Genomic DNA, 25,650 nt, shown 5'->3' with positions numbered 1-25,650 from the left:
CGAAGCCCCTCACTCTCCCAAGATCTTTAAAATTCTTTCAAAACAAAACACCGGGGATCCCGAAGATTTTTTCAAATTATCTTAAAATAAACCACCGGGGGTTGCCAAGATTATTTCAACAAGCGAGCCGACCTGTATTCATTTATTTTTAAAGATAAAGCAAACCGATCCTTGAGATTCTTTCAAACTTTTCAAATAATCGACCTGTTAAAGATTTTTTTTAACCAAAATATTCTGCCGCAAAAATATGATTTAAACATGTATAGATTTTCCTATCGTTACTTATAAATATTACAAAAAAGACTGTGAAAACTCTACCAAAATTATTATTAAATTAAATTTTTGTACTTCTTCATTCGACGGACGATTCGCACAAAAAACGTTACTGTTGACAAAGCTAAATACTTAAATGAACAACAAAATTTTAACTGCTTCCTTTGAAAAACATGAAAATATTTACATTTACGTGCGTTATTTCCTTGGCGAAATAAACGAAAATCTTTACACCTTTGTTGTTTTGTTATCTCTATGGGAGTAAAAATAAGAAACATAAGCAAGCATATTTCGTATGTTTCCTCTTTCGTCGGACTTTGCATCATTTTACGCCACCTCCATCTATCGCCAAATCTGCCACTTTGTTTTATTTCGCTGTCATTACAACAATAAATACGCCATTACACAACTAAACTAATTAAACCCCGGCGTTAACGTCTCCATTCCGCTTTTATCTCCTCGTCAATCCCAGCATCTTTCTCTCGTCAATAAAACTCCCCGGACTTAACGCCAACAAAAACTGAAATGATAGATAGCCGGGCAATAAAGCCCACGACGTAATTTCCAAAGTCGTCAGAAGTTGGCTCATTTCCACATTATTACACTTTTAAACACACAACAAACAATGCTTGAATGTAAAAACTAAAAATACCCAACATCAACTCACCACTACTGTCCATTCCGCTATCCTCGGTATCTGACTCAGAACTCTGCGTGCCGCTCTGCTGGGTGGACGACCCAGAGCCGCTGGCGGCGTAGTTCTTCGTGTGGGCTTTGCTCTTCATGTGCTTCGTCAGGTTGCCCTTCGTCTTGAAACTAAACCCCCCACAAACAGAACATTAAAATCGGTAAAATCTGGGACGCGCACCCACCTAAAGTTACAATGGTTGCAGGTGTAGGGCCTGTCGTTGCTATGGGTCCTGATATGTTTCTTCAGCATCGAGGGCTTCTTGCACCTGATCCCGCACTGGTCGCACACGTAGCGCCCTCTCCCTGAAAAAGCGTGTCATGAAAACCCTCTAAGCGCCTCCACCCACCTCTTCCTCTGACGTAGGTGTAGTCGTCGTTGCACTCGTAGCCGCCCAAGATGGTGCTGGGTTTTTGCTGGTCGTCGTTTTTTTCCCCGTTGATCGACGATTCCGAAACCACAAACTGAAAAAGCGCGGCCTCATTAATTCGCAAATTATTGTTACGTCAATGGCTGCGAATAACAAGTACACAAATAACAACCGGAAACGCGTAACGTTGGACTTGGAACCAATAAAACGGGATATTTTAAATGCGCGGTTTGAATAGGAGAGTCGGGAGATGGGAAGCACCACCTGTTGAACGGAGGAAACGCGATATATATGACAAGGTTTTCTCGACGTTTCGTAACGCTAAAGCACGAAAAAGTAGGTCCCGTTTACGACTAGTGAGCTGATTGGTGTGAAATTTTAAATGTTTTTTCTACCTTGATTTTGTAATAGGCTATTAAAGCACCCAAATGACGTCAAAGCGGTTCGTTAATAGCGGAAAGGGGTTCTGAAATAGGTCTGGTGTAATTTAGATCGGTACGGTTGGTAGCCATGACGAGAAACGTCAATGGCAAATGTCAAATTAAATAAAGTAAATAAACGCCAAAATAAAGTTGACGAGATTTGTTTGGCAAAATTCCCCAGATTTAAAAAAACTCAAAATTTGGAATAAAAAACTTGTTTCACTACAACTCGTCTTTTTATAACGACTAAGTGAATATTTTTGGTACATATTTAGATGGTTTTACATATTTTGTTTAACCAAGAATTAATTCTTTATTTATGTTTTATACTTGCAAAACGTCTTAAACTACGAATATTGTTGAAATCGTAATAACCCAATGGATAATAACGAAAAATCGAAAAGTTAAAAATTCAACAATTTATAAATTGAGCAATTGACAATCAAAATATTGAAAAATCCAAATCTCGATAAATCGATAAATCAAAAAACTTAAAAATTCGAAAACTTGAAAAATTGAGAGATTGAAAGATCAAAAGAACGAGAAATCGAAAAGTGATCAAGTCGAAAAATCGAAAAATAGAGAAATCGACAACAAAAAGTTAAAAGTTGAAAAATTGGAAAAGCGGAAAAATCAAAAAACGAAAAAATGGAAAACTGGAAAAACTGAGATACCGAAATATGCCAAAATAAAAATTGAAAAACTGATAGATCGAAAACCTGAACAATCAAATCTCGATAAATCGGGAATGAAAAATTAACAATTCGAAAAATTGAAAAACAGGAAGTCCAAAAATCGAAAGATTAAGAAATATTGAAAAATTAAAATATCAAAAGATCGAAAAATTACAAATTTAACAATCAAAAATTGAAAAATCGAAAAAATAAAAAGGTAATCGAAAAATCCAGAAGTCAAAAATAGAAAAGCCGAAGAATTGTAATATTGAAAAATCCTAAAACTGAAATATCTAAAAACTGAAAAATCGAAAAATCAAAAAAGTGAAGTCGAAAAATAGAAACCTTAGAAAATCGAAAAATTGAAAAATCAAAAACCTGAAAAATTAATTGAAAAATCGAAAAATTGAGTTTATGAAAGTCAAATTTGAAAATTTAAAAATTGAAATTTTGACAAAATGACAATTGAAAAACAGAAAATCTAAAACCGGGAAGTCGAAAAATCAAAAGATTAAGAAATGGAAACATTTGAAAAATTCGAAAACTTGAAAAATTCAAACATCGAAGAACTGAACTGAAAAATCGAGAAATCGAAAAATCTGAAATTTTAAAATTAAGAAATATAAAATTTTAAAATCGAAAAAGTAAAATAATCGACACATCGAAAAATCCAGGAGTCAAAAATCGAAATATTGAAAAGTCGCAAAACTGAGATATCGAACAACTGAAAAATGAAAGAAAAACTGAAAAATGGAAAACCTGAAAAATCCGAAAACTGAAATATCCAAAAACTGAGAACCTACAAAGTCGAAAAATTCAGCAATCGAAAAATCCAAAAAGTGAAGTCGAAAAATCGAAATCTTAAAAAATCGAAAAATTGAAAAATCAAAAATTAAAGAATTGCAGAACAGGAAAATCGAAACACTCGAAGGTCAAGAAATGGAAAAATCAAAACATTGATTTATAGAAAAATCGAAAAATTGAGAGTTTATGAAAGTCAAATTTGAAAAATTAAAATATCGAACATTTAACAAAATGGCAATTGAAAAACAGAAAATCTAAAACCGGGAAGTCGAAAAATCAAGATTAAGAAATCGAAACATTTGAAAAATTCGAAAACTTGAAAAATTCAAACATCGAAGAACTGAACTGAAAAATCGAGAAATCGAAAAATCTAAAATTTTAAAATTAAAAAATATAAAATTTAAAAATCGAAAGATTGAAAAATCGAAAAAGTAAAATAATCAACACATCGAAAAATCCAGGGGTCAAAAATCGAAAAGTCGAAATATTGAAAAAACGACAACTGAAAAACAGAAAATCTAAAACCGGGAAGTCGAAAAATCGATAGTTTAAGAAATCAAAACATTTGAAAAATTCGAAAACTTGAAAAACTCAAATATCGAAGAACTGAAATGAAAAATCGAGATATCGAAAAATCTAAAATTTAAAATTTAAAAATGGAAAAATTGAAAAAACGGCAACTAAAAAACAGAAAATCTAAAACAGGCAAGTCGAGAAATCGAAAAATTAAGAAATCGAAATTTTTGAAAAATTGAAATATGGAAGAGCCGAAATGAAAAATCGCGAAATCGAAAAACCTAAAATTTTAAATATTGAAAAATTAAAATACCAAAAAATTGAGAAATCTAAAATTTAAAAATCGAAAAAGTAAAAAGTCGACACATCGAAACATCCAGAAGTCAAAAAATGAAAAAGTGAAGAACAGAAATATTGAAAAATCCCAAAACTGAAAAATCTCAAAACTGAAATATCCAAAAACTGAGAACCTAAAGAATCGAAAAATTGAAAAATCAAAAAATTAAAGAACTGAAGAACAGGAAAATTGAAACACTCGAAGGTCAAGAAATGGAAAAATCAAAACATCGATTTATAGAAAAATCGAAAAATTGAGAGTTTATGAAAGTCAAATTTGAAAAATTAAAATATCGAAAATTTAACAAAATGACAATTGAAAAACAGAAAATCTAAAACCGGGAAGTCGAAAAATCAAAAGATTAAGAAATCGAAACATTTGAAAAATTCGAAAACTTGAAAAATTCAAACATCGAAGAACTGAACTGAAAAATCGAGAAATCGAAAAATCTAAAATTTTAAAATTAAAAAATATAAAATTTAAAAATCGAAAGATTGAAAAATCGAAAAAGTAAAATAATCAACACATCGGAAAATCCAGGAGTCAAAAATCGAAAAATCGAAATATTGTAAAATCCCAAAACTGAGATATCGAAAAACTGAAAAATGAAAGAAAAACTGAAAAATGGAAAACCTGAAAAGCCGAAAACTGAGAACCTAAAAAGTCGAAAAATTGAGCAATCGAAAAATCCAAAAAGTGAAGTCGAAAAATCGAACCCTTAAAAAAACTAAAAAATGAAAAATCGAAAAATTAAAGAACTGAAGAACAGGAATATCAAAACCCTCGAAAGTCAAGAAATGGGAAAATCAAAACATCGATTAATTGTAAAATCGAAAAATTGAAAGTTTATGAAAGTCAAATTTGAAAAATTGAAAAATCGAAAATTTGAAAAAACGGCAATTGAAAAACAAAAAATCTAAAACCGGGAAGTCGAAAACTCGATAGATTAAGAAATCAAAACATTTGAAAAATTCGAAAAGATGAAAAACGGAAATATCGAAGAACTGAAATAAAAAATCGAGAAATCGAAAAATCTAAAATTTTAAACATTAAAAAAATTAAAATATCAAAAAACTGAAAAATTTAAAATTTTAAAATCGAAAAATTGAAAAAACGGCAACTGAAAAACAGAAAATCTAAAACCGGGAAGTCGAAAAATAAAAAAATTAAGAAATCGAAATTTTTGAAAAATTGAAATATGGAAGAGCTGAAATGAAAAATCGAGAAATCGAAAAAAAAGTGAAGACGAAATATCGAAACCTTAAAAAAATCGAAAAATTGAAAAATCAAAAACCTGCAAAATCGTAAGATCGAAAAATTGAATAATAAGTAAACTGAAAAATCCCAAAATTGGAATGTCCAAAAACTGAGAAATTAAAAAATTGAAAAATTGAGAAATCGAAAAATCAAAAAAGTGAAGTTGAAAAATCGAAACCTGAAAAAATTGAAAAATTGAAAAACCAAAAAACCTGAAAAATCAACAAATAAAGAGTTTATAAAAGTCAACTGAAAAATCGAAATATTTCAAAATCGTAAAATTGAAGAGAAAAACTAGTTAGAAACAAACACTGTTGCCAACGTAAGTCGAGGGTCCTCAACCGTCTTTTAATTTAAACAATGACGCTTCTCTATGTTCTCTGGTAAAACACTAACCAAAATTTGTCTGAACATCGTCACTCTTACCAATGCAAGAAAGATATAATGGAGACCCTCCAAGGGTTTTCCACGTTTTTAGTGTTATATGGATTATAATTGCAGCGCCAGATATTTTTCAAAGCTCACAAACTGTCACTTAAAATTTTTTTCTAGCCGTAATAGAAAATATCCCTAAACTATTCAGTGCTCTTTAGAGTAAAGTGGGCATTGATATTTTTTCTTCATGTTGGACAAACTGAGTTGGTCTATCCTGAGATTTATTTCAAGCTAATTTACCACTTTTCGACTTTATTAATCAAATAACGGGTAAGTAACATAGTTCGTAATTTCAAAAGTTTCCTAAAACACAAATTTTGGGCCTAAAAAGTCAAATAGTTGTCAAAGTTTTATGTAAAATGTTGGATGATTCCTAACCCCACTTTTGGAATGACATAACCTACCAACAATATTCGAATGAATGTGATTGTTCCGTATTCGCCCCCCTTACCTTGTAGCTCGAGTGCACCACCAGATCCGCCGTCGCCTTCCCCGCCGTCGTGTACCTGCCGTGCCTCTGCCTCGAGTCGTACCCGCTCACGAAGATCTTCTCCGTCTTGGTGTCCTGCTGCCGCCACTCCGAGTACATGCTCAATTTCTTGAAGTGCGGCACGTAGAACGGCTGCGTTTTATTCAAGGTGCAGTACACCGGCTTCGTCGAGCTCTTCAACCCCAGGTAGCTGAAGTAGTTCCCGTGGAGGAACTGCTGGACGTACTTCTTGGCGACGCGCGGGGTGTCCGGGCTGATCAAGATCTGGTTGAACATCGTGGGGGTCAGCCCGTGGTGCTGCTTCAACGACGCCGTGGTGGGTTTGAGCGCCAGACTGTTGGGTCTGGCGAACTTCTTGGGCTCGTTGAAGCTGGAGGGCTTGTCCGAGACCTTGACGGGCGACTTCTCGGGCGACTTGAGTTCGGCCGGCTTGAAGGAGAAGTCGGTCTTGATCTCGAGGGTTTCCATTTTGGGGGGCGGTGCCTTGGGTTCGGGTTTGGGGATGGGGCGAGGAACTTGGCGCGTGGCGACGATGGCGGGGGTGTAAGCCATGTCGAGGGGTTCTTCGGCGGCTACGGGGCCCGGGATGCCGGGTACGTAGCGTACCACTTTTCCGTTGACTAGGAGTTTCATGGGGTTGCAGAGGTTGGAAGGGGAGGTTAGTACTTTCTGGAAGACCTTCAGGTTCTGCGGTTCCGGGTCTTTGGGTTTCTCCAAGTCGATGACTTTGTCGTCGAAAGGAGGGAAGGCGAACTTCGTGGGGGCGGGTACTCCGGGTACTGCGAGGTTTGGTTGTTTTAGATTAGGAGTGAGGAGTTTCACCGCCTTCTGGCTGAAGTCCATAATGTTAGTGTATTTGTAGCTGGAAGTGACTGATTGCTCCACTTGGGTTCGTACCACCAGGTCGTTCCGGTAGAGGTCGGTACGACCGAGGGTGATCTGGGGCTTAGGCAAGTTCGCGATGTCTATACTAGGTGAAACGGGGGTGTTGTCGTACACCCGAATGACGTCCTGTCCCCCCCTCATATCCTCCTTAGGATAATTAGCTTTGTTCGTTAACATGGTACCACCTGATTGCAACCCCGACTTCACCACCCTATTCTCGCTCACTTTCCCACTATACTCCACCATCCCCTCATACTTATCCTCCTTGTTGTCGATCTTGAAGCTCTTCGTCTCCCCACTGGTGTGCGTGATCTTCACCTCCCCCCCGAACATGCGCACCGGCACCTTCTTCTCCTTGTCGTTCGGGAGCGTCAGCGGCGACAACAAGAACCTCTCGTTCGGCGTCACCGACGGGAACGCCGTCGGCAAGCCATCATCGAACGAAAACGACTTCCCTTTATCGCTCTCCACCAGACGCGTCTTCCCCAGGAACGGTCCCGGCGACTTCAGCGGGAACACCGTGTTCTGCAGGTGCGGGATCCCGTCGAAGGCGTTCTTGTTCTGCGTGAGGATCGACGCCACGTTGACCGAGCTGCTCCTCGTGTACTTGGCCCCCGGCTTGACGAAGCCCTTGCAGCTGCGCAGTTTGTGCAGCTCGAGCTCCGTCACCGTCTGGAAGATCATCTTGCAGTGCGGACACTGCATGTCCGAGTTGAGGTTCTTGAGGAGGAGCTCCTTGATGAGGCTCTTCTGCGCCACGGGCTCCACCACCTCGCTCATGCAGCGTTTGCGGTTCTTGGTGAGGTTGAGCGGCTCGTCCACGTTGAGGCAGAGCAGGTCGGTGATGTTGCGCTGCTGCTCGTTGTCGGAGAAGACCTCGGCGCGCTTCTTGAGGAGGTAGTCGCCGGAGTTCACGATGGAGTTGTTCTTGCTGATGATCTCGTTGATGTGGTCGGAGAGGAGGTTGGAGTGCTTGCTGTTGGATTCGTCTTTGTTCTCTTCGTTCTCCTTGTACTGCTTGGTGTGGAAGCGGGGCTTGTACGGCTTGGTTTTTAGGTCGAGGGAGCGGTCGCGCTCCTCGAGGGCGGCGGGGTCGTTGTGAGGAGGGCTGCGAGCCTCCGACATGTCCGGGATTTCGTTGTTGATCTCTTGGACCTGGGGAAGCGACGGAGTTAGTCGGGGGAGTCGAAAGAGGGTGAAGGAAAAGACAATGCGGTGGTGGATTGAACAAGCAAGTTGGCTTTGAAATTTTGACCATTTTGCCGCCTCGTTGTGATCATCTAACCCGTCACTAAAGTCAACATAACCTAACTTTCTTCAGCAAAATAGCACTAATGACAGATTTTCCAAAACCAACTTGAAGGTTTGAAAATCACTCCGTGGAAAGAAAAATAAACTTGGAAATTATGGGTTCTATGAAGGAAGAAGAAAATAAAAAATGTAGGTATATAAAGACTGGAGTCGTGGAAAGTGGAGGTGTCACAACCATGCCAAAAAAACTAAAAACTAAAAAGCGGTGACAAACAAAATAAATTTTAAGAACAGCATTGGCGATTCAAGTACAGTCGAAGTGTTGTGGTTCCACGAACACACATTTCTCAGTTCGATACATGTCCAAACGAAAACTATTCTTGTAAACATTTTGTGAATTTAATTTACAAAAAAAGTACGTTTCAAAGATTCGCTGGAATTTTTTTATTTACCTAGCAACCAAATTACCACAGTCAGCTATTTTCGGGGAACCTTCACCAATTAAATTTCGTTAAATGGGCTAAAAATTTAGAGTTCACATTATTGTAAATAATAATTAAAAAAAGAAAAGAAAAATAAGTGTCAGTCGTTAAATTTCATGTAGTGTACATAAACCATTGAATAAATTGCAAAAAAATCAGGAAAACAATTCGACAAAAGCAGCTGTAAGTTCATTTTTTGAATGGATTTGTGTTTAGAGTGGAAATACTATCAGAAGAACACACCAGTAAATCGTCATTCTATTTTGTCATTTTTGGTTTAAATAAGTGTGCAAAGCTTAATATTCTCATAATATTTCTATTCTACCAAAATATGGTAGTTTAATGTTCAAATTTAAGTATTTATCTTATACAGGGTGATGAAAAAAAATGTATGTGCTCGATGGTGTGTTGTTAAGAAGGTTTTGAAGAACTCGAAAAACGGTTAAAAATATGTCCGCTCTAAATTTTTTTAAATATTGAACGTCAAATTTGAAGAATTAACTTGGTAATTCTGATTTGTCTTATGAACTACATTGTCTAATAGGCAGTTAAACAATTAGTTATTAATAATTTAATAATAATTAGCTATAAGCCACTTTTGACAATTTTTATCGGAATTTTAAACTTTCAATTAAACTCACATTAAAACATACGAAAATTACGAAGTTAATTCTCCAATTTTGAAACTTAATATTTTCAAAAATGGGTTTAAGTGTTTTTTTAGCCATTTTTTTCGAGTTCTTATAACTACCATCGTGCAAATAGGTAATTTTTTCATCACCCTGTATATTAAGTTAAATAAATGATCAAATCAAAATACTGTTTTTTTTTTATTTTTGATTTATTTTTCGCTGCCCACTACGTCAGCAATTGCGTAGGTGACTAGAGCAAAAATTTAAAAACTCACCCGATATATACAGGGTGAGTCACTAAGCGAGCGCTCCTCCATATCATTATTATTAATAGAAAAAAAAAATAAAAAAAAAAATCGGCGACAAAGTTGCACATTTTTTTAAGGACTACACCCTAAAATTATTTTTAACTATACACAGTGTTCCACTTTTTAATCAAATTGGTTTTTTAATAAAACGCCCTGTACCGGGTGTCTGGAAATTGGGGGATTAACACTCCGGTATGAAGTAGATTACGAAAAAGACGTAATTTTATACAAGTAAAATTGGCAACACTCCACACACCTAATGCGTGAAGATATCTTACGACTGTTTTTGAGCCAATGAGATACCCTCTAAGAGAAGCTACTAGCCCCGCCCACCCACCCGCTCTTTTCTTAGAGGGTATGTGATTTGCCAAAATCAGTTTTATCTTAGCAGATACTAGCCCCACCCACCCACCCTCTCTTCTCTTAGAGGATTACTCATTTGTCAAAATTTGAAAAGAGGGGGTGGGCGGGGCTAGTATCTGTTAAGACGGATTTTGGCAAATGACATACCCTCTAAGAAAAGAGAGGGTGGGTGGGTGGGGCTAGTAACTGTTAAGATAAGACTGTTTTTGGCAAATGACACACCCACCCTCAAAGAGAAGCTACTAGCCCCGCCCACCCACCCTCTCTTTTCTTAGAAGGTATATGATTTGCCAAAACCAGTTTTACCTTAGCAGATACTAGCCCCGCCCACCCACCCTGTCTTTTTTTAGAGGGTATGTTATTTGCCAAAACAAGTTTTATCTTAGCAGATACTAGCCCCGCCCACCCACGCTCTCTTTTTTTAGAAGGTATGTGATTTGCCAAAACAAGTTTTATTTTAGCAGATAGTAGCCCCTCCCACCCACCTTCTCCTTTCTTAGAAGGTATGTGATTTGCCAAAACCAGTTTTATCTTAGCAGATACTAGCCCCGCCCACCCACCCTGTCTTTTTTTAGAGGGTATGTGATTTGCAAAAACCAGTTTTATCTTAGCAGATACTAGCCCCGCCCACCCACCCTCTCTTTTCTTAGTGGATATGTGATTTGCCAAAACCAGTTTTATCTTAGCAGATACTAGCCCCGCCCACTCACCCTCTCTTTTTTTAGAAGGTATGTGATTTGCCAAAACAAGTTTTATTTTAGCAGATACTAGCCCCGCCCACCCACCCTCTCCTTTCTTAGAAGGTATGTGATTTGCCAAAACCAGTTTTATCTTAGCAGATACTAGCCCCACCCACCCACCCTCTCTTCTCTTCGAAGGTATCTCATTTGCCAAAATCAGATACCTTTTTTTTACGATAAGACGGATTTTAGCAAATGAGATAACCTTTAAGAAAAGGGAGGGTGGGTGGGCGGGGCTAGTATCTGCTAAGATAAAACTGGTTTTGGCAGATCACATACCCTCTAAGAAAAGAGAGGGTGGGTGGGCGGGGCTAGTGGCTGCTAAGATAAGACGGATTTTGGCAAATGATATACCTTCCAAGAAAAGAGAGGGTGGGTGGGCGGGGCTAGTACCTGTTAAGATAAAACTAATTTTGGTAAATGGCATACTCTCTAAGAAAAGAGAGGGTGGGTGGGCGGGGCTAGTAGCTGTTAAGATAAGACTGGTTTTGGCAAATGAGACACCCTCTAAGAGAAGCTACTAGCTCCAACCACCCACCCTCCTTTTCTTAGAGGGTATGTGATTTGCCAAAACCAGTTTTATCTTAGCAGATACTAGCCCCGCCCACCCACCCTCTCTTTTCTTAGTGGATATGTGATTTGCCAAAACCAGTTTTATCTTAGCTGATACTAGCCCCGCCCACCCACCCTCTCTTTCTTTAGAAGGTATGTGATTTGCCAAAACAAGTTTTATTTTAGCAGATACTAGCCCCGCCCACCCACCCTCTCCTTTCTTAGAAGGTATGTGATTTGCCAAAACCAGTTTTATCTTAGCAGATACTAGCCCCACCCACCCACCCTCTCTTCTCTTAGAAGGTATCTCATTTGCCAAAATCAGATACCTTTTTTTTACGATAAGACGGATTTTAGCAAATGAGATAACCTTTTAGAAAAGCGAGGGTGGGTGAGCGGGGCTAATATCTGCTAAGGTAAAACTGGTTTTGGCAGATCACGTACCTTCTAAGAAAAGAGAGGGTGGGTGGGCGGGGCTAGTGGCTGCTAAGATAAGACGGATTTTGGCAAATGATATACCTTCCAAGAAAAGAGAGGGTGGGTGGGCGGGGTTAGCACCTGTTAAGATAAAACTAATTTTGGTATATGGCATACTCTCTAAGAAAAGAGAGGGTGGGTGGGCGGGGCTTCGTGGTTATTTTTAAAATCTGTAACATTTTGTTGAAAGATAAAGAAAAATACGTGGCTTGGTATAAATGGGCTAAAATTTTCATATAGTGTTTATAATTTTTTTTTTATAATTAAGAGATGTCGAGGACTGCGCGCTTAGTGACCCATCCTGTATAAACCGCGTGATTAAAAATGACCGAGTTTGTTGGCAGTACTTTTTAAACGAGAATGTAAACTTCTCTTGTGTTTATGTTGGTATAACGAAAGCAATTCTGTGACAGATATGTCAATCGTGACATGCGATAAATTTAGGTTATGTTTTGGACACACTTTGCAAATTTAAGAATGTCAACAACGTGTCAATCTTGACAGTTGGCAACCGGAAATTTCAGAAAACGATGCCAATTTCAACTAAAAATCCAGAATTGCCAACAGACTCAAGTCAACACTTGTGACGTCAGACAGTGTGACAAAACTATAAGAAGCTTAAATTTTTGCGATTTTTTAGCTATAATTATTCACCCGTGTTCAAATTTTTAACTTCAACTAAAAATGTTCGAATTTGTTTGAAAAATAAACTGACCTGTTTCTGTCCCATGCATTCCTGATTTTTTATTAAATTATCCTAAGTTTCGTGGACACGATGTGGAGTACCGTCGACTCGAAACATTTTGATTCAGAGTTGGCTACGTTTAGTGCTATATTTGGCATCAGATAGTTGGATAGTTAAACCACTGAAATTCGACTTAATTCGCACGAACATGAAAGCACATGAGTGACAAATGAAACTTTTCAGAAATTTACTTTTTAATTTACAGTGGATTGTGAGCTGTGACAGTTGGTACCATTGCTGCATCATTTCAAAATGTATCTGAAGTTGACTAAATGTCATTTTCAAAGCGGTTCGTTAGATACAGCCCACTAGAAATCAAAAATGAGGGTTAAAAAACAAAAATTTATTTATATGATAAATCAATCAGAACTGACGTTACGTAGTGGGGGTTCTGGCTCACAGAATTTAGAAAACTACACCGAAGACTTGTGAATATCATCGTAGCCAACTCTGATTTCGTATGTTTGGTCGTGTCGGTACCACCGTTTCCCTCGGAACAGCACAATCACTTCCGCACTCGTGCTCCCACGCGCCCGCACCAGGTCGTCTCGACCCGCCAACGCATAGCAAGCGCTCATTGCGTTCACCTTGTTCCCCATCACCCTGTTCGCGTGCGTCCTGGACCTGCAGTGCTTGTACAAGTTGGACCTCGTCTTGAAGGAGAAGCCGCAGCTGTTGCAGGGGTAGGGTCGCTCGTTCGTGTGCGCCCTGATGTGCTTCTGGAGCACGCTCGGCTTCGAGCACACCAGGCTGCAGTAGGGGCAGACGTACTTGCCGGCGGGGCCCTTGTCCGGCGGCGGCTGCGGCTCGCCGCGCTCCTCCTCCTGGTCCTTGGCGATATTCGAGGCTACGTCCTCTTTTACGTACTGCCTATAATCTAAAATGGAAGACGTGACTGGTTCCTGGCCGGCCTCTGGGGGCCGCTGGTCGCTCCAGCTTTTCTCTACTGATATGCACGGGTTCGAAGATTGTAAATTCGCTCTACACTCCTCTACTGATATGGAAGACTTGGAAACGTTTCGCGTTGATGAGAGAGAACTGTTTTGATTTGTACTCTGGTTTGGCACACTTTCGTTATTGTCCTTTTGCGCTTGCCTCTCCGGCGGCCTTTTTTCTTCACGCGGCTCCACGACTCCGCTCGGGCTCTCATGCTGGACCTGGAGGTGGGCTCGGGGCTCGACGCTGAGTTGCTTCTTGAACTTTTTGTGCAGATAACTGTCGATGCTGGTTTCCATCGCTGAGTGTTAACTGGAAAAAGAGAGGGAGGTGAGTGAGGAGAACGACACTCTGACTCATAATGCTACAGATAACGACTGATAAGAGATACGGAGAATAAATCGGGAATTATTATTAAAGTTGCCTTTATGAGAGAGTGATAACGGCTTAAATTCGGCCTTGCCCGCCTTCTGCGTAGGAGATTTATCGGATTGCGGTTTCGCGGTGCGCATAACGAGCTCGGGAAACGCTGATACGATACGGTAAGCCCACTTACGTTGCATTCGAGCGATTCCGGAGTTGATTTAACAAAGCCGGCTTAACGCAATTTTTACAACCAATCGATAGTTTGATCGACATATATACAATGTGACACTAATAATAACATGACCGCGTTCCTGAAATAAATATTTTTTGTAAGAAGTGTGCAATCATGTCTAAAAAAATTGCTGACAGACAGACGGAAACGGGGACCGACGTTTTGGTATTGGCTTATCTGGCGCTCGGGAAGTATTAATTAAACAAAGACTACTGAAATTATAGGATTATCTCATTAAAAAATATACTTCTATAATTTCGGGGAATTGGATGACCCGTTTTTGAGCCACTCAGTGAAATTATATGGAATAAAAATAATAATAAAAAAAAATTTCGAAATATATTAATGAAACGCAAGTAGAGTGGAAATACTTGGGGAAGAACACATCAATAAAACTGGAACTGTATTGGTCATACCGCCGCCATCGTTCATCTGTTTTGTGATTCCTTGGTGGTTTAAGCCAATGATGTTTCGTTTGTAAATTGACCAAAACCTACGGAATATATACTGTGAGGATCCAACACGTTCTTCCCACAATATTTTTACTCTAATAATAATCTTTATTCCGCTAATATCTTCAACTGAGCACGTCCAAATCTATATCCTGAATTTTTGACAACTTTTTCAGAACCAACATTTTCCGGAAAAATTCAGCAAATCTCAACCTCTAATAACGTCTTTTCCAAAATCTCTCATTGGAACATTGCAATTTTCTCGATGAAAAAATATATTTTTTCAAATTGAATATTTCTAAAAACCTTTTTGTCAACTTTTTCAAAATCAAAATTTTTCTGAACCCTACTCCATGAAAACTTTGGTCCTTTTTTCCAAAATCGAACATTGGATTATTTTTTGCATTTAAAAAAACATTGGTTTTCAAACCGAATACTTCTGAAATTTTTCATAGTAAACATGTGTATTTTTGAAATCAGCACGTCGAAATCTATTCCTAATTTTTTGGGGATTTTTTTTTGGTAACTTTTTCAAAAGGTACATTTTTTGGAAAATTTCGGCCAATTTTCGAAACTGAACCAAAGACATTTTCTTATAGATTTCGACCTATAGAAGTTATTTTCAACCAAACTTCTTCGATAACTCCGACCACTTTTCCAGAATCGCCCATTGGAATAATGCGTTTTTCTGGATTAAAAAAAAAATGTTGCTTTTCAAATCAAGTATTTCTAAAAACCTTGCTCTGGGACCATAAACACGCTATATTTCTGGACTCAGTACGTTGAAGTCTATACACTTGAATTTTTTAGGAATTTTTTGTCAACTTTTTCAAAATCAAAATTTTTCTGGACCCTAAGTACTCCATGAAAATTTCGGCCAATTTTCAATCTATTTTCAAAACTTAACGAAAGACATTTTCTTATGGATTTCGACCTGCAGAAGTTAGTTTCAGCCTTATTTCGTCGATAACTTCTACCATTTTTCCAAAATCAAACATTGGGATTAATACATTTTTTTCATTTTTTAAAAAATTGCTTTTCCAACCGAATATTTCTGAAATTTTTCGCCGTAAAATAGTATATTTTTGGAAGCAGCACGTCGAAATGTCTATCACAGATTTTTTGTTTTTTTTTGACAGCTTTTTCAAAAAAAAAAAATGTTTGGGGAATTTCGGCCAATTTTCGAAACTGAACCGAAAACATTTTCTTATGGATTTCAACTTATGGAAGTTATTTTCAACCAAATTTCTTCCATAACTCCGACCAGTTTTCCAGAATCGCCCATTGGAATATTGCGATTTTCTGGATTTAAAAAAAATTGATTTTCAAATCGAATAGTTCTAAAATTTTTTCTACACCCTTCAATTTTTGAGGAATTTTTTGTCAACTTTTTCAAAATCAAAATTTTTCTGAACTCTACGAAAACTTTGGCGAATTTTCCGTCCATTTTCGAAACTTAACGAAAGATTTCTTTCTTTATAAATTTCGACCTGTTGAAGTTAGTTTCAGCCTTATTTCGTGGATAACTTCTACCATTTTTCAGAATTTTCACCCATTGGATTATTGCAATTTTTTGGATTTAAAAAAAATTGGTTTTCAAACCGAATGCTTCTAAAATTTTTACTCGTATACACACTATATTTTCGAATCAGCACGTCGAAATCTACATACCCGATTTTTTTTGTATTTTTTTGACAAGTTTAAATAAAAAATTTAGAAAATTTCAACCAATTTTCGAAACTAAACCAAAGACATGTTATAGATTTGAACCCACAGAAGTTAGTTTCAACCGAAATACTTTCTACCACTTTTCCAGAATCGCCCACTGGAATATTGCGATTTTCTGGATTTAAAAAAAAAATATTTTCAAAACGAATATTTCTAAAATCTTGCCCTAGGGCGATAAACACGCTATATTATTGGACACAGTACGTTGAAATCTATACCGCGGAATTTTTGAGGATTTTTTTGTCAACTTTTTCAAAATCAAAATTTTTCTGAACCCTACTTCATGAAAACTTTGGCCAATTTCCGTCCATTTTCGAAACTTAACGAAAGACATTTTCTTACAGATTTCGATATGCAGAAGTTAGTTTCGGCCTTATTTCGTCGATAACTTCACCATTTTTCCAAAATCACCCCTTGGATAATTTCAATTTTTTGCATTAAAAAAAATTATTTTCAAACCAAATTCCTCTAAAATTTTTCACCGTAAACATGTACACATATTTTTGGAATCAGCACGTCGAAATCTCTATCCCTGATTTTTTTGGTATTTTTCTGACAATTTTTTCAAATTCAAAATTTTGGGGAACATTTCAGCCGATTTTCGAAACTGAACCAAAGACATTTGGCTATAGATTACGACTTAAACAAGTTAGATGCGACAAAATTTTTTCGATAACTCCTACTATTTTTCCAAAATCCGCCATTGGACTATTGCGTTTTTTTGGATTTAAAAACAAATTGATTTTCAAAACGCATATTTCTAAAATCTTGCCCTGGGACAATAAACACGGTATATTTTTGCAATCAGTATGCTGAAATTTATATCCCTGAATTTTTGAGGAATTTTTTGTCAATTTTTTCAAAATCAAAATTTTTCTCAATGGAAACTGTAGCAAATTTTCCGTCCATTTTCGAAACATAACGACAGACATTTTCTCCAAAATCACCCATTGGACTATTGCAATTTTTTTCATTTAAAAAAAAATTGATTGTTAAACCCAATCCTACTTCAGAAATTTTTCACCATAAACATGTATATTTTTAGAATTTTTAGATCTCTTTTGACAACTTTTTCAAAAGAAAAACTTTTCAATATGAAAATTTCGGACAATTTTCCACCATTTTCCAAATGTGACAAAAGACATTTTCTTATCGATTTCCACCTACGGAAGTAACTTTCGATCTCATTTCTTCGATAACTCCTACAATTTTTCCAGAATCGTTCATTCCAAAATAGTTTTCTATATTAATCTATATCCTTCTATGTATTTCTAATATCTGTCTGTACCCTTCTTTATCATTCTAAATCTTTTCTGTATTCCTTTATTTCCTTCTATATATCCTTCTAAATTGGTATATATCCTTCTATATCCCATTACATTCTTCTATATCTGTCTATATCCTGGTATATCCTTTTCTATCAGTCTGGAGAGATTTCGACCTGCAGAAATTAATTTCGGCATTAATTCGTCGATGACTTCTAGGAGTACCAAAAAGCAACATTTTTTGGAAAATTTCGTCCAATTTTCGAACTGAAGCAAAGACATTTTGTTATAGATTTCGACTTATAGAAGTTACAATTTTTTTTTGATAACTCCTACTACTCTTTCAGAATCGTCTATTGGAATATTGGGATTGTCTGAATTTAAAAAAAAAAAGATTTTCAAATGGAATATTTCTAAAATCTTGCCCTGGGACGTTGAAATCTATACCCCTGAATTTTTGACGAATTTTTTGTCAACTTAATTGGTTTTCAAACCGAATACTTCTCAAATTAATTTTTACCCCCACACAAGCTATATTTTTGGAATCAGCACGTCAAATCTCTATCCCTGATTTTTTTCGGATTTTTTTTGACAACTTTTTCAAAAGAAAAATTTTTAAATATGAAAATTTCGACAAATTTTCGAGCATTTTCGAAACTTGGCATTTTGTTACAGTTTCCAACCAAAGACATTTTCTTTTAGATTTCTACCTATAGAAGTTAATTTCGCCCTCTTTTCTTCGATAACTCCTACCGTTTTTCCAGAATTGCCCAGTAGATTACAATTTTTTGGATTTTTAAAAAAATCCATTTTCAAACCGAATATTTCGAAAATGTTGCCCCCGGACCATAAACACACTAAATTTTTGGAATGAACAAGTCGAAATCTATATGCATGAATTTTTTGGGATTTTTTTTAATCAGTTTTATCAAAAGCAAAATTTTTCCAAAATCGCTCTATGAAAATTTTCGACCGTTTTCGAAACTTTGCTACAGACATGTTATTAAAGTTTCCAAGTTCTAGAAGTTAGTTTTGGCCTTCCAGAATTTTTCCAAAATCACCCATTCGATTATTGCAATTTTTTGGATTTAAAAAAAATGGTTTTCAAACCGTAAAATTTTTACTCGTATACACACTATATTTTCGAATCAGCACGTCGAAATCTACATCCCCGATTTTTTTTTGTATTTTTTTGACAACTTTTTCAAAATAAAACCTTTTAGAAAATTTCAGCCAATTTTCGAAACTGAACCAAAGACATTTTGTTATAGATTTCGACTTATACAAGTTAGCTGCGACAAAATTTTTTCGATAACTCCTACTACTTTTCCAAAATCCCCCATTGGACTATTGCGTTGTTTTGGATTTAAAAAAAAATGATGTTCAAAACGAATATTTCTAAAATCTTGCCCTGGGACGATAAACACCGTATATTTTTGCAATCAGTACGCTGAAATTTATATCCCTGAATTTTTGCGGATTTTTTTGTCAATTTTTTCAAAATCAAAATTTTTCTCTATGGAAACTGTGGCAAATTTTCCCTCCATTTTCGAAACATAACGAAAGACATTTTTTTATAGATTTCGACCTGCAGAAGTTAGTTTCGGCCTTATTTCGTCGATAACTTCACCATTTTTCCAAAATCACCCCTTAGATAATTTCAATTTTTTGCATTTTTAAAAAAATTGATTGTCAAACCCAATCGTACTTCAGAAATTTTTCACCGTAAACATGTATATTTTTAGAATTTTGGATTTTTTTGACAACTTTTTCAAAAGAAAAATTTTTCAATATGAAGATTTCGGACAATTTTCCACCATTTTCAAAATGTGACAAAAGACATTTTCTTATCGATTTCCACCTACGGAAGTAAGTTTCGATCTCATTTCTTCAATAACTCCTACAATTTTTCCACAATCGTTCATTCCAAAACATTCTTCTATATTAATCTATATCCTTCTATGTATTTCTATTCCGTCTATACTTTTCAATATCTGCCTCTATCTGTCTGTACCCTTCTCTATCATTCTATATCTTTTGTGTATCCCTTTATTTCCTTCTATATATCCTTCTAAATTGGTCTATATCCTTCTATATCCAATTACATTCTTCTACATCTGTCTATATCCTGGTATATCCTTTTCTATCAGTCTGGAGAGATTACGACCTGCAGAAATTAATTTCGGCCTTAATACGTCGATGACGTCTAGAAGTACCATTTTTTCAAAATCACCCATTGGATTAATGCAATTTTTTGCATTTTTAAAAAATTGCATTAATCCAAAATTAATGCAAAAAACAACATTTTTTGGAAAATTTCGTCCAATTTTCGAACTGAACCAAAGACATTTTGTTATAGATTTCGACTTATAAAAGTTAGTTTCAGCAAATTTTTTTGGATAACTCCTACTACTCTTTCAGAATCGTCCATTGGAATATGCGATTTTCTGGACTAAAAAAAAAAAAGGTTTTCAAATCGAATATTTATAAAATCTTGCTCTGGGACGATAAACACGCTATATTTTTGGAATCAGTACGTTGAAATCTATACCCCTGAATTTTTGAGGAATTTTTTGGCAATTTTTTCAAAAGCAAAATTTTCTGAACCCTACTCCACGAAAATTTTGGCCAATTTTCCGTCCATTTTCGAAACTTAACGAAAGACATTTTCTTATAGAATTCGACCTATAGAAGGTAGTTTCGGCCTTATTTCGTCGATAACTTGTACCATTTTCCTAGAATCACCTACCGGATTATGTATTGCAATTTTTTGTTTAAAAAAAATTGGTTTTCAAACCGAATATTTCTCAAATTAATTTTTACCCCCAAACAAGCTATATTTTTCGAATCAGCACGTCGAAATCTCTCTCCCTAATTTTTTTGGGATTTTTTTGACAACTTTTTCAAAAGAAAAATTTTCAAATATGAAAATTTCGACAAATTTTCGAGCATTTTCGAAACTTGGCATTTTGTTACAGTTTCCAACCAAAGACATTTTCTTTTAGATTTCTACCTATAGAAGTTAATTTCGCCCTCTTTTCTTCGATAACTCCTACCGTTTTTCCAGAATTGCCCAGTAGATTACAATTTTTTGGATTTTAAAAAAATCCATTTTCAAACCGAATATTTCCAAAGTGTTGCCCCCGGACCATAAACACACTAAATTTTTGGTATGAACAAGTCGAAATCTATATGCATGAATCTTTTGGGATTCTTTTTAATCATTTTTTTCAAAAGCAAAATTTTTCCAAAATCGCTCTATGAAAATTTTCGACCGTTTTCGAAACTTTGCTACAGACATGTTATTAAAGTTTCCAAGTTCTAGAAGTTAGTTTTGGCCTTCCAGAATTTTTCCAAAATCACCCATTCGATTATTGCAATTTTTTGGATTTAAAAAAAATGGTTTTCAAACCGTAAAATTTTTACTCGTATACGCACTATATTTTCGAATCAGCACGTCGAAATCTACATCCCCGATTTTTTTTTGTATTTTTTTGACAACTTTTTTAAAATAAAAACCTTTTAGAAAATTTCAGCCAATTTTCGAAACTGAACCAAAGGCATTTTGTTATAACCCACAGAAGTTAGTTTCAACCAAATTTCTTCGATAACTTCTACCACTTTTCCAGAAACGCCCACTAGAATATTGCGATTTTCTGGATTTAAAAAAAAATTCTACCCTACTCCAAGAAACTTTGGCCAATTTTCCGTCCATTTTCGAAACTTAGCGAAAGACATTTTCTTACAGATTTCGACCTGCAGAAGTTAGTTTCAACCTTATTTCGTCGATTTTACCAAAATCACCCCTTGGATAATTTCAATTTTTGCATTTTAAAAAAAATTGGTTTTCAAACCAAATACTTCTGAAATTTTTCACCGTAAACATGTACATGTATTTTTGGAACCAGCACGTCGAAATCTCTATCCCTGATTTTTTTGGTATTTTTTTGACAACTTTTTCAAATTCAAAATTTTTTGGAACATTTCAGCCAATTTTCGAAACTGAACCAAAGACATTTTGTTATAGATTTCGACTTATACAAGTTAGCTGCGACAAAATTTTTTCGATAACTCCTACTACTTTTCCAAAATCCCCCATTGGACTATTGCGTTTTTTTGGATTAAAAAAAAAAAAATTTTCAAAACGAATATTTCTAAAATCTTGCCCTGGGACGATAAACACGGTATATTTTTGCAATCAGTACGCTAAAATTTATATCTCTGAATTTTTGAGTTATTTTTTGTCAACTTTTTCAAAATCAAAATTTTTCTCTATGGAAACTGGCAAATTTTCCGTCCATTTTCGAAACATAACGACAGACATTTTCTCCAAAATCACCCATTGGACTATTGCCTATTTTTTATTTAAAAAAAAATTGATTGTTAAACCCAATCCTACTTCAGAAATTTTCCACCGTAAACATGTATATTTTTAGAATTTTTAGATCTCTTGACAACTTTTTCAAAAGAAAAATTTTTCAATATGAAAATTTCGGACAATTTTCCACCATTTTCAAAATGTGACAAAAGACATTTTCTTATCGATTTCCACCTACGGAAGTAAGTTTCGATCTCATTTCTTCAATAACTCCTACAATTTTTCCACAATCGTTCATCCCAAAATATTCTTCTATATTAATCTATATCCTTCTATGTATTTCTATTCCGTCTATACTTTTCAATATCTGCCTCTGTCTGTCTGTACCCTTCTCTATCATTCTATATCTTTTGTGTATCCCTTTATTTCCTTCTATATATCCTTCTAAATTGGTCTATATCCTTCTATATCCAATTACATTCTTCTACATCTGTCTATATCCTGGTATATCCTTTTCTATCAGTCTGGAGAGATTTCGACCTGCAGAAATTAATTTCGAACTTAATACGTCGATGACGTCTAGAAGTACCATTTTTTCAAAATCACCCATTGGATTAATGCAATTTTTTGCATTTTTAAAAAATTGCATTAATCCAAAATTAATGCAAAAAGCAACATTTTTTGGAAAATTTCGTCCAATTTTCGAAATGAACCAAAGACATTTTGTTATAGATTTCGACTTATAGAAGTTAGTTTCGGCAAATTTTTTTGGATAACTCCTACTATTTTTCCAGAATCACAAACTGGAATATTGCGATTTTCTGGATTAAAAAAAATTGATTTTCAAATCGAATATTTCTAAAATCTTGCCCTGGGACAATAAACACGCTATATTTTTGGAATCAGTACATTGAAATCTATACCCCTGAATTTTTGAGGATTTTTTTTGTCAACTTTTTCAAAATCAAAATTTTCTGAACCCATACTCCACGAAAATTTTGGACAATTTTCCGTCATTTTCGAAACTTAACGAAACACATTTTCTTACAGATTTCGACCTACAGAAGGTAGTTTCGGCCTTATTTCGTCGATAACTGCTACAATTTTCCTAGAATCACCTACCGAATCATGTATTGCAATTTTTTGGTTAAAAAAAATTGGTTTTCAAACCCAATACTTCTAAAATTTTTACCCCCAAACAGGTTATATTTTTGGAATCAGCACGTCGAAATCTCTTTCCCTGATTCTTTTTCGGATTTTTTTTGACAACTTTTACAAAAGAAAAATTTTTAAATATGAAAATTTCGACCAATTTTCGATCATTTTCGAAACTTTACCACAGTCACTTTGTCATAGTTTCCAACCAAAGACATTTTCTTATAGATTTCTACCTATAGAACTTAATTTCGGCCTCTTTTCTTCCATAACTCCTACCATTTTTGCAGAATTGCCCAGTAGATTACGATTTTTTGGATTAAAAAAAAAATCATTTTCACACTGAATATTTCGAAAATGTTGCCCCCGAACCATAAACACACTATATTTTTGGAATGAACACGTCGAAATCTGTGTGCTTGAATTTTTTGGGATTTTTTATCAATTTTTTCAAAATCAAAATTTTTCCAAAATCCCTCTATGAAAATTTTCGACCATTTTCGAAACTTTGCTACAGACATTTGATTATAGTTTCCAAGCTCCAGAAGTTAGTTTTGGCCTCCAGCAAAATTTTTCAAAAATCTCCGCTATGAAAATTTCGGCCAATTTTTGACCATTTTCAAAACGTTACCAAAGAATTTTCTTATAGATTTCAACTTACAGAAGTTAGTTTTGGCTTATTTCTTGGAATAACTTACTATTTTTGCAGAATTCCCATTGGAATATATCCTTTATATCCATCTATATCCTTCGATATTGTTCTGTTTCCATATTTTTATATGTATATTTATCCAGACACTTTTATATTTTACACATATATCCTTCTATATCCGACTACTTATCATTCTATATATTTTTATATCCTTGTATACCCTTTAATATCAATCCGGAGAAATGTCTATCTTATCTGAAATTTTCTCACGAATCTGTTAATCTTTGTATTAATGAAATTTTAAGAGCCACAGCAAAATTTGATTTAGTTCAAGTTTAATTACACCATTACGCGAGAATATTTACGATGACGTCACCAATTTTCCGGAAGAGATGAACACAGAAGTTATGGTCACAGCTTTCCCACCTCCACGATTTTAAAATTCGCGTGAAATTAAGTCATCGGTTCGGTAGTTCAAACCACAAACCACGTGGGTACATTTTCACCCATAATATTGGTGGTTCCTTTCCTTTTTGGTACTGATTGTATGGTACGGCTACATATATGGTCATGAGAACTCAACTCGAAACATTCAAAGTCCCATTTTCGTGTTACACTCCCGGTCCACACCAACATTTTTCGTCAAAACAACACCACATAACACGGCTTCTGCAATTTTACAAGCCACTGTTAAACTTGAACCTGACTCACTCTTGCGAAAAAATATTTGCAGTATTAGTCAGAAGGCGTTTGCATTGCGCATCTAAACAAACAAGTACCCATATTTCAAACTTTCGCTTAGAAACCGTCCAACCACCACCACGCATTACCATGAAACCGCCTCCAACGCCACCACTGCCACTACCAATCCCGCCGCCATCTCCGCAGCTAGCGATAGCGATAACACTTCCACGAAACCACTAACCGTTCCTACCGGCGTCCAGGTGCTAACCGTCCGCGAGAACCAATCCAACAGTACTTCAGCAACTCCATCACGATCCCACTTTTCGTCTAGTTCGCGTGAAAATTCTCGAAAGCGAATTAGCAACTCCGAGTAGAAACCAGCATCTGCCGTTCTCGGAATCCGCCTCGGAGCGGGGATTTCGGAGAAAAACCAGGTACGAGCAGCCGGCTCTTCTCGGAACTCGGATGATTCTTGGTAGTACGGCGAGCGTTCGGGGCGTTCTACCTGACTCTATTTTTACGTGTGGCGTTCCGTTGTTTTCTTGCACGAGGTTGGCGGCTTCAAGGACACGGATTTACTGGGGTTTCCCGAGATATCGACTTATCGAGTCGAAAGTATGAGGTTTTTCGATTGGGAGTGAGTCAGCGGAGGAGATCGAGATTGGGGTTTACGTAATGGTGCGAGAGAGAGAGGGATAGGTCGCTTAGTAAGTGAAGCGTTCACCTTTTCTTTTGTTTACTTACGATACATGTGATTTACGCTTTTTCTCAGAAGCGTGCATTAATTATCCGGAAAACGCTCGACTGAATATGGATGAACGCATTGTTACGACACGAGAGTTAAAAGCGAGCTTTAACAACCAAAACTTTCGAAGATTATCACAGTGCGGACGATTTGGTTCGTTATAAATTACAACGTCCACATTTTTTCTGAAACGTCTCGTATTACAAACATTCCTTATGCACCTTTGAGCTGAAAGTCCAAGGTACGTTGTGTAAAAATTGGGTATTGTAGTCTCTATCGAGTTATCTTTTAAAAACCACCCTGAGTCATCATTTCGCGCCTACGTGATGTTATTTCATGGAACGAACTATGAACACCTTTGATATCAAAATTATCTAATCTGTCAATTTGATTGGTTGACGATAAGCTCTATTGAC

General features: G+C 35.9%; 1 protein-coding gene across 1 annotated transcript in view; it reads right to left on the bottom strand.

Annotated features, from left to right (window-relative positions):
* LOC135126157 (uncharacterized) overlaps positions 1-25,650 on the bottom strand; it is an 84,499-nt gene that overhangs the window by 20,997 nt on the left and 37,852 nt on the right. The window contains exons 2-6 of the mRNA XM_064051995.1: positions 13,289-13,949; positions 6,228-8,306; positions 1,311-1,425; positions 1,146-1,266; positions 941-1,089 (exon numbers count right to left, since the gene is read on the bottom strand). Of these exons, the coding sequence (XP_063908065.1) occupies positions 941-1,089; positions 1,146-1,266; positions 1,311-1,425; positions 6,228-8,306; positions 13,289-13,936 (3,112 nt within the window). The 5' untranslated portion in view covers positions 13,937-13,949. The remainder of the gene's footprint in view (positions 1-940; positions 1,090-1,145; positions 1,267-1,310; positions 1,426-6,227; positions 8,307-13,288; positions 13,950-25,650) is intronic.

The sequence above is a fragment of the Zophobas morio genome, unplaced genomic scaffold, assembly GCF_036711695.1.
Source record: "Zophobas morio isolate AGI-343-1 ecotype UQ-CSIRO unplaced genomic scaffold, CSIRO_AGI_Zmor_V1 ptg000010l, whole genome shotgun sequence".
NCBI lineage: Eukaryota > Metazoa > Arthropoda > Insecta > Coleoptera > Tenebrionidae > Zophobas > Zophobas morio.
The sequence above is the reverse complement of the archived record's forward strand: the minus strand, read 5'-3'. Positions and strand labels throughout refer to the sequence as shown.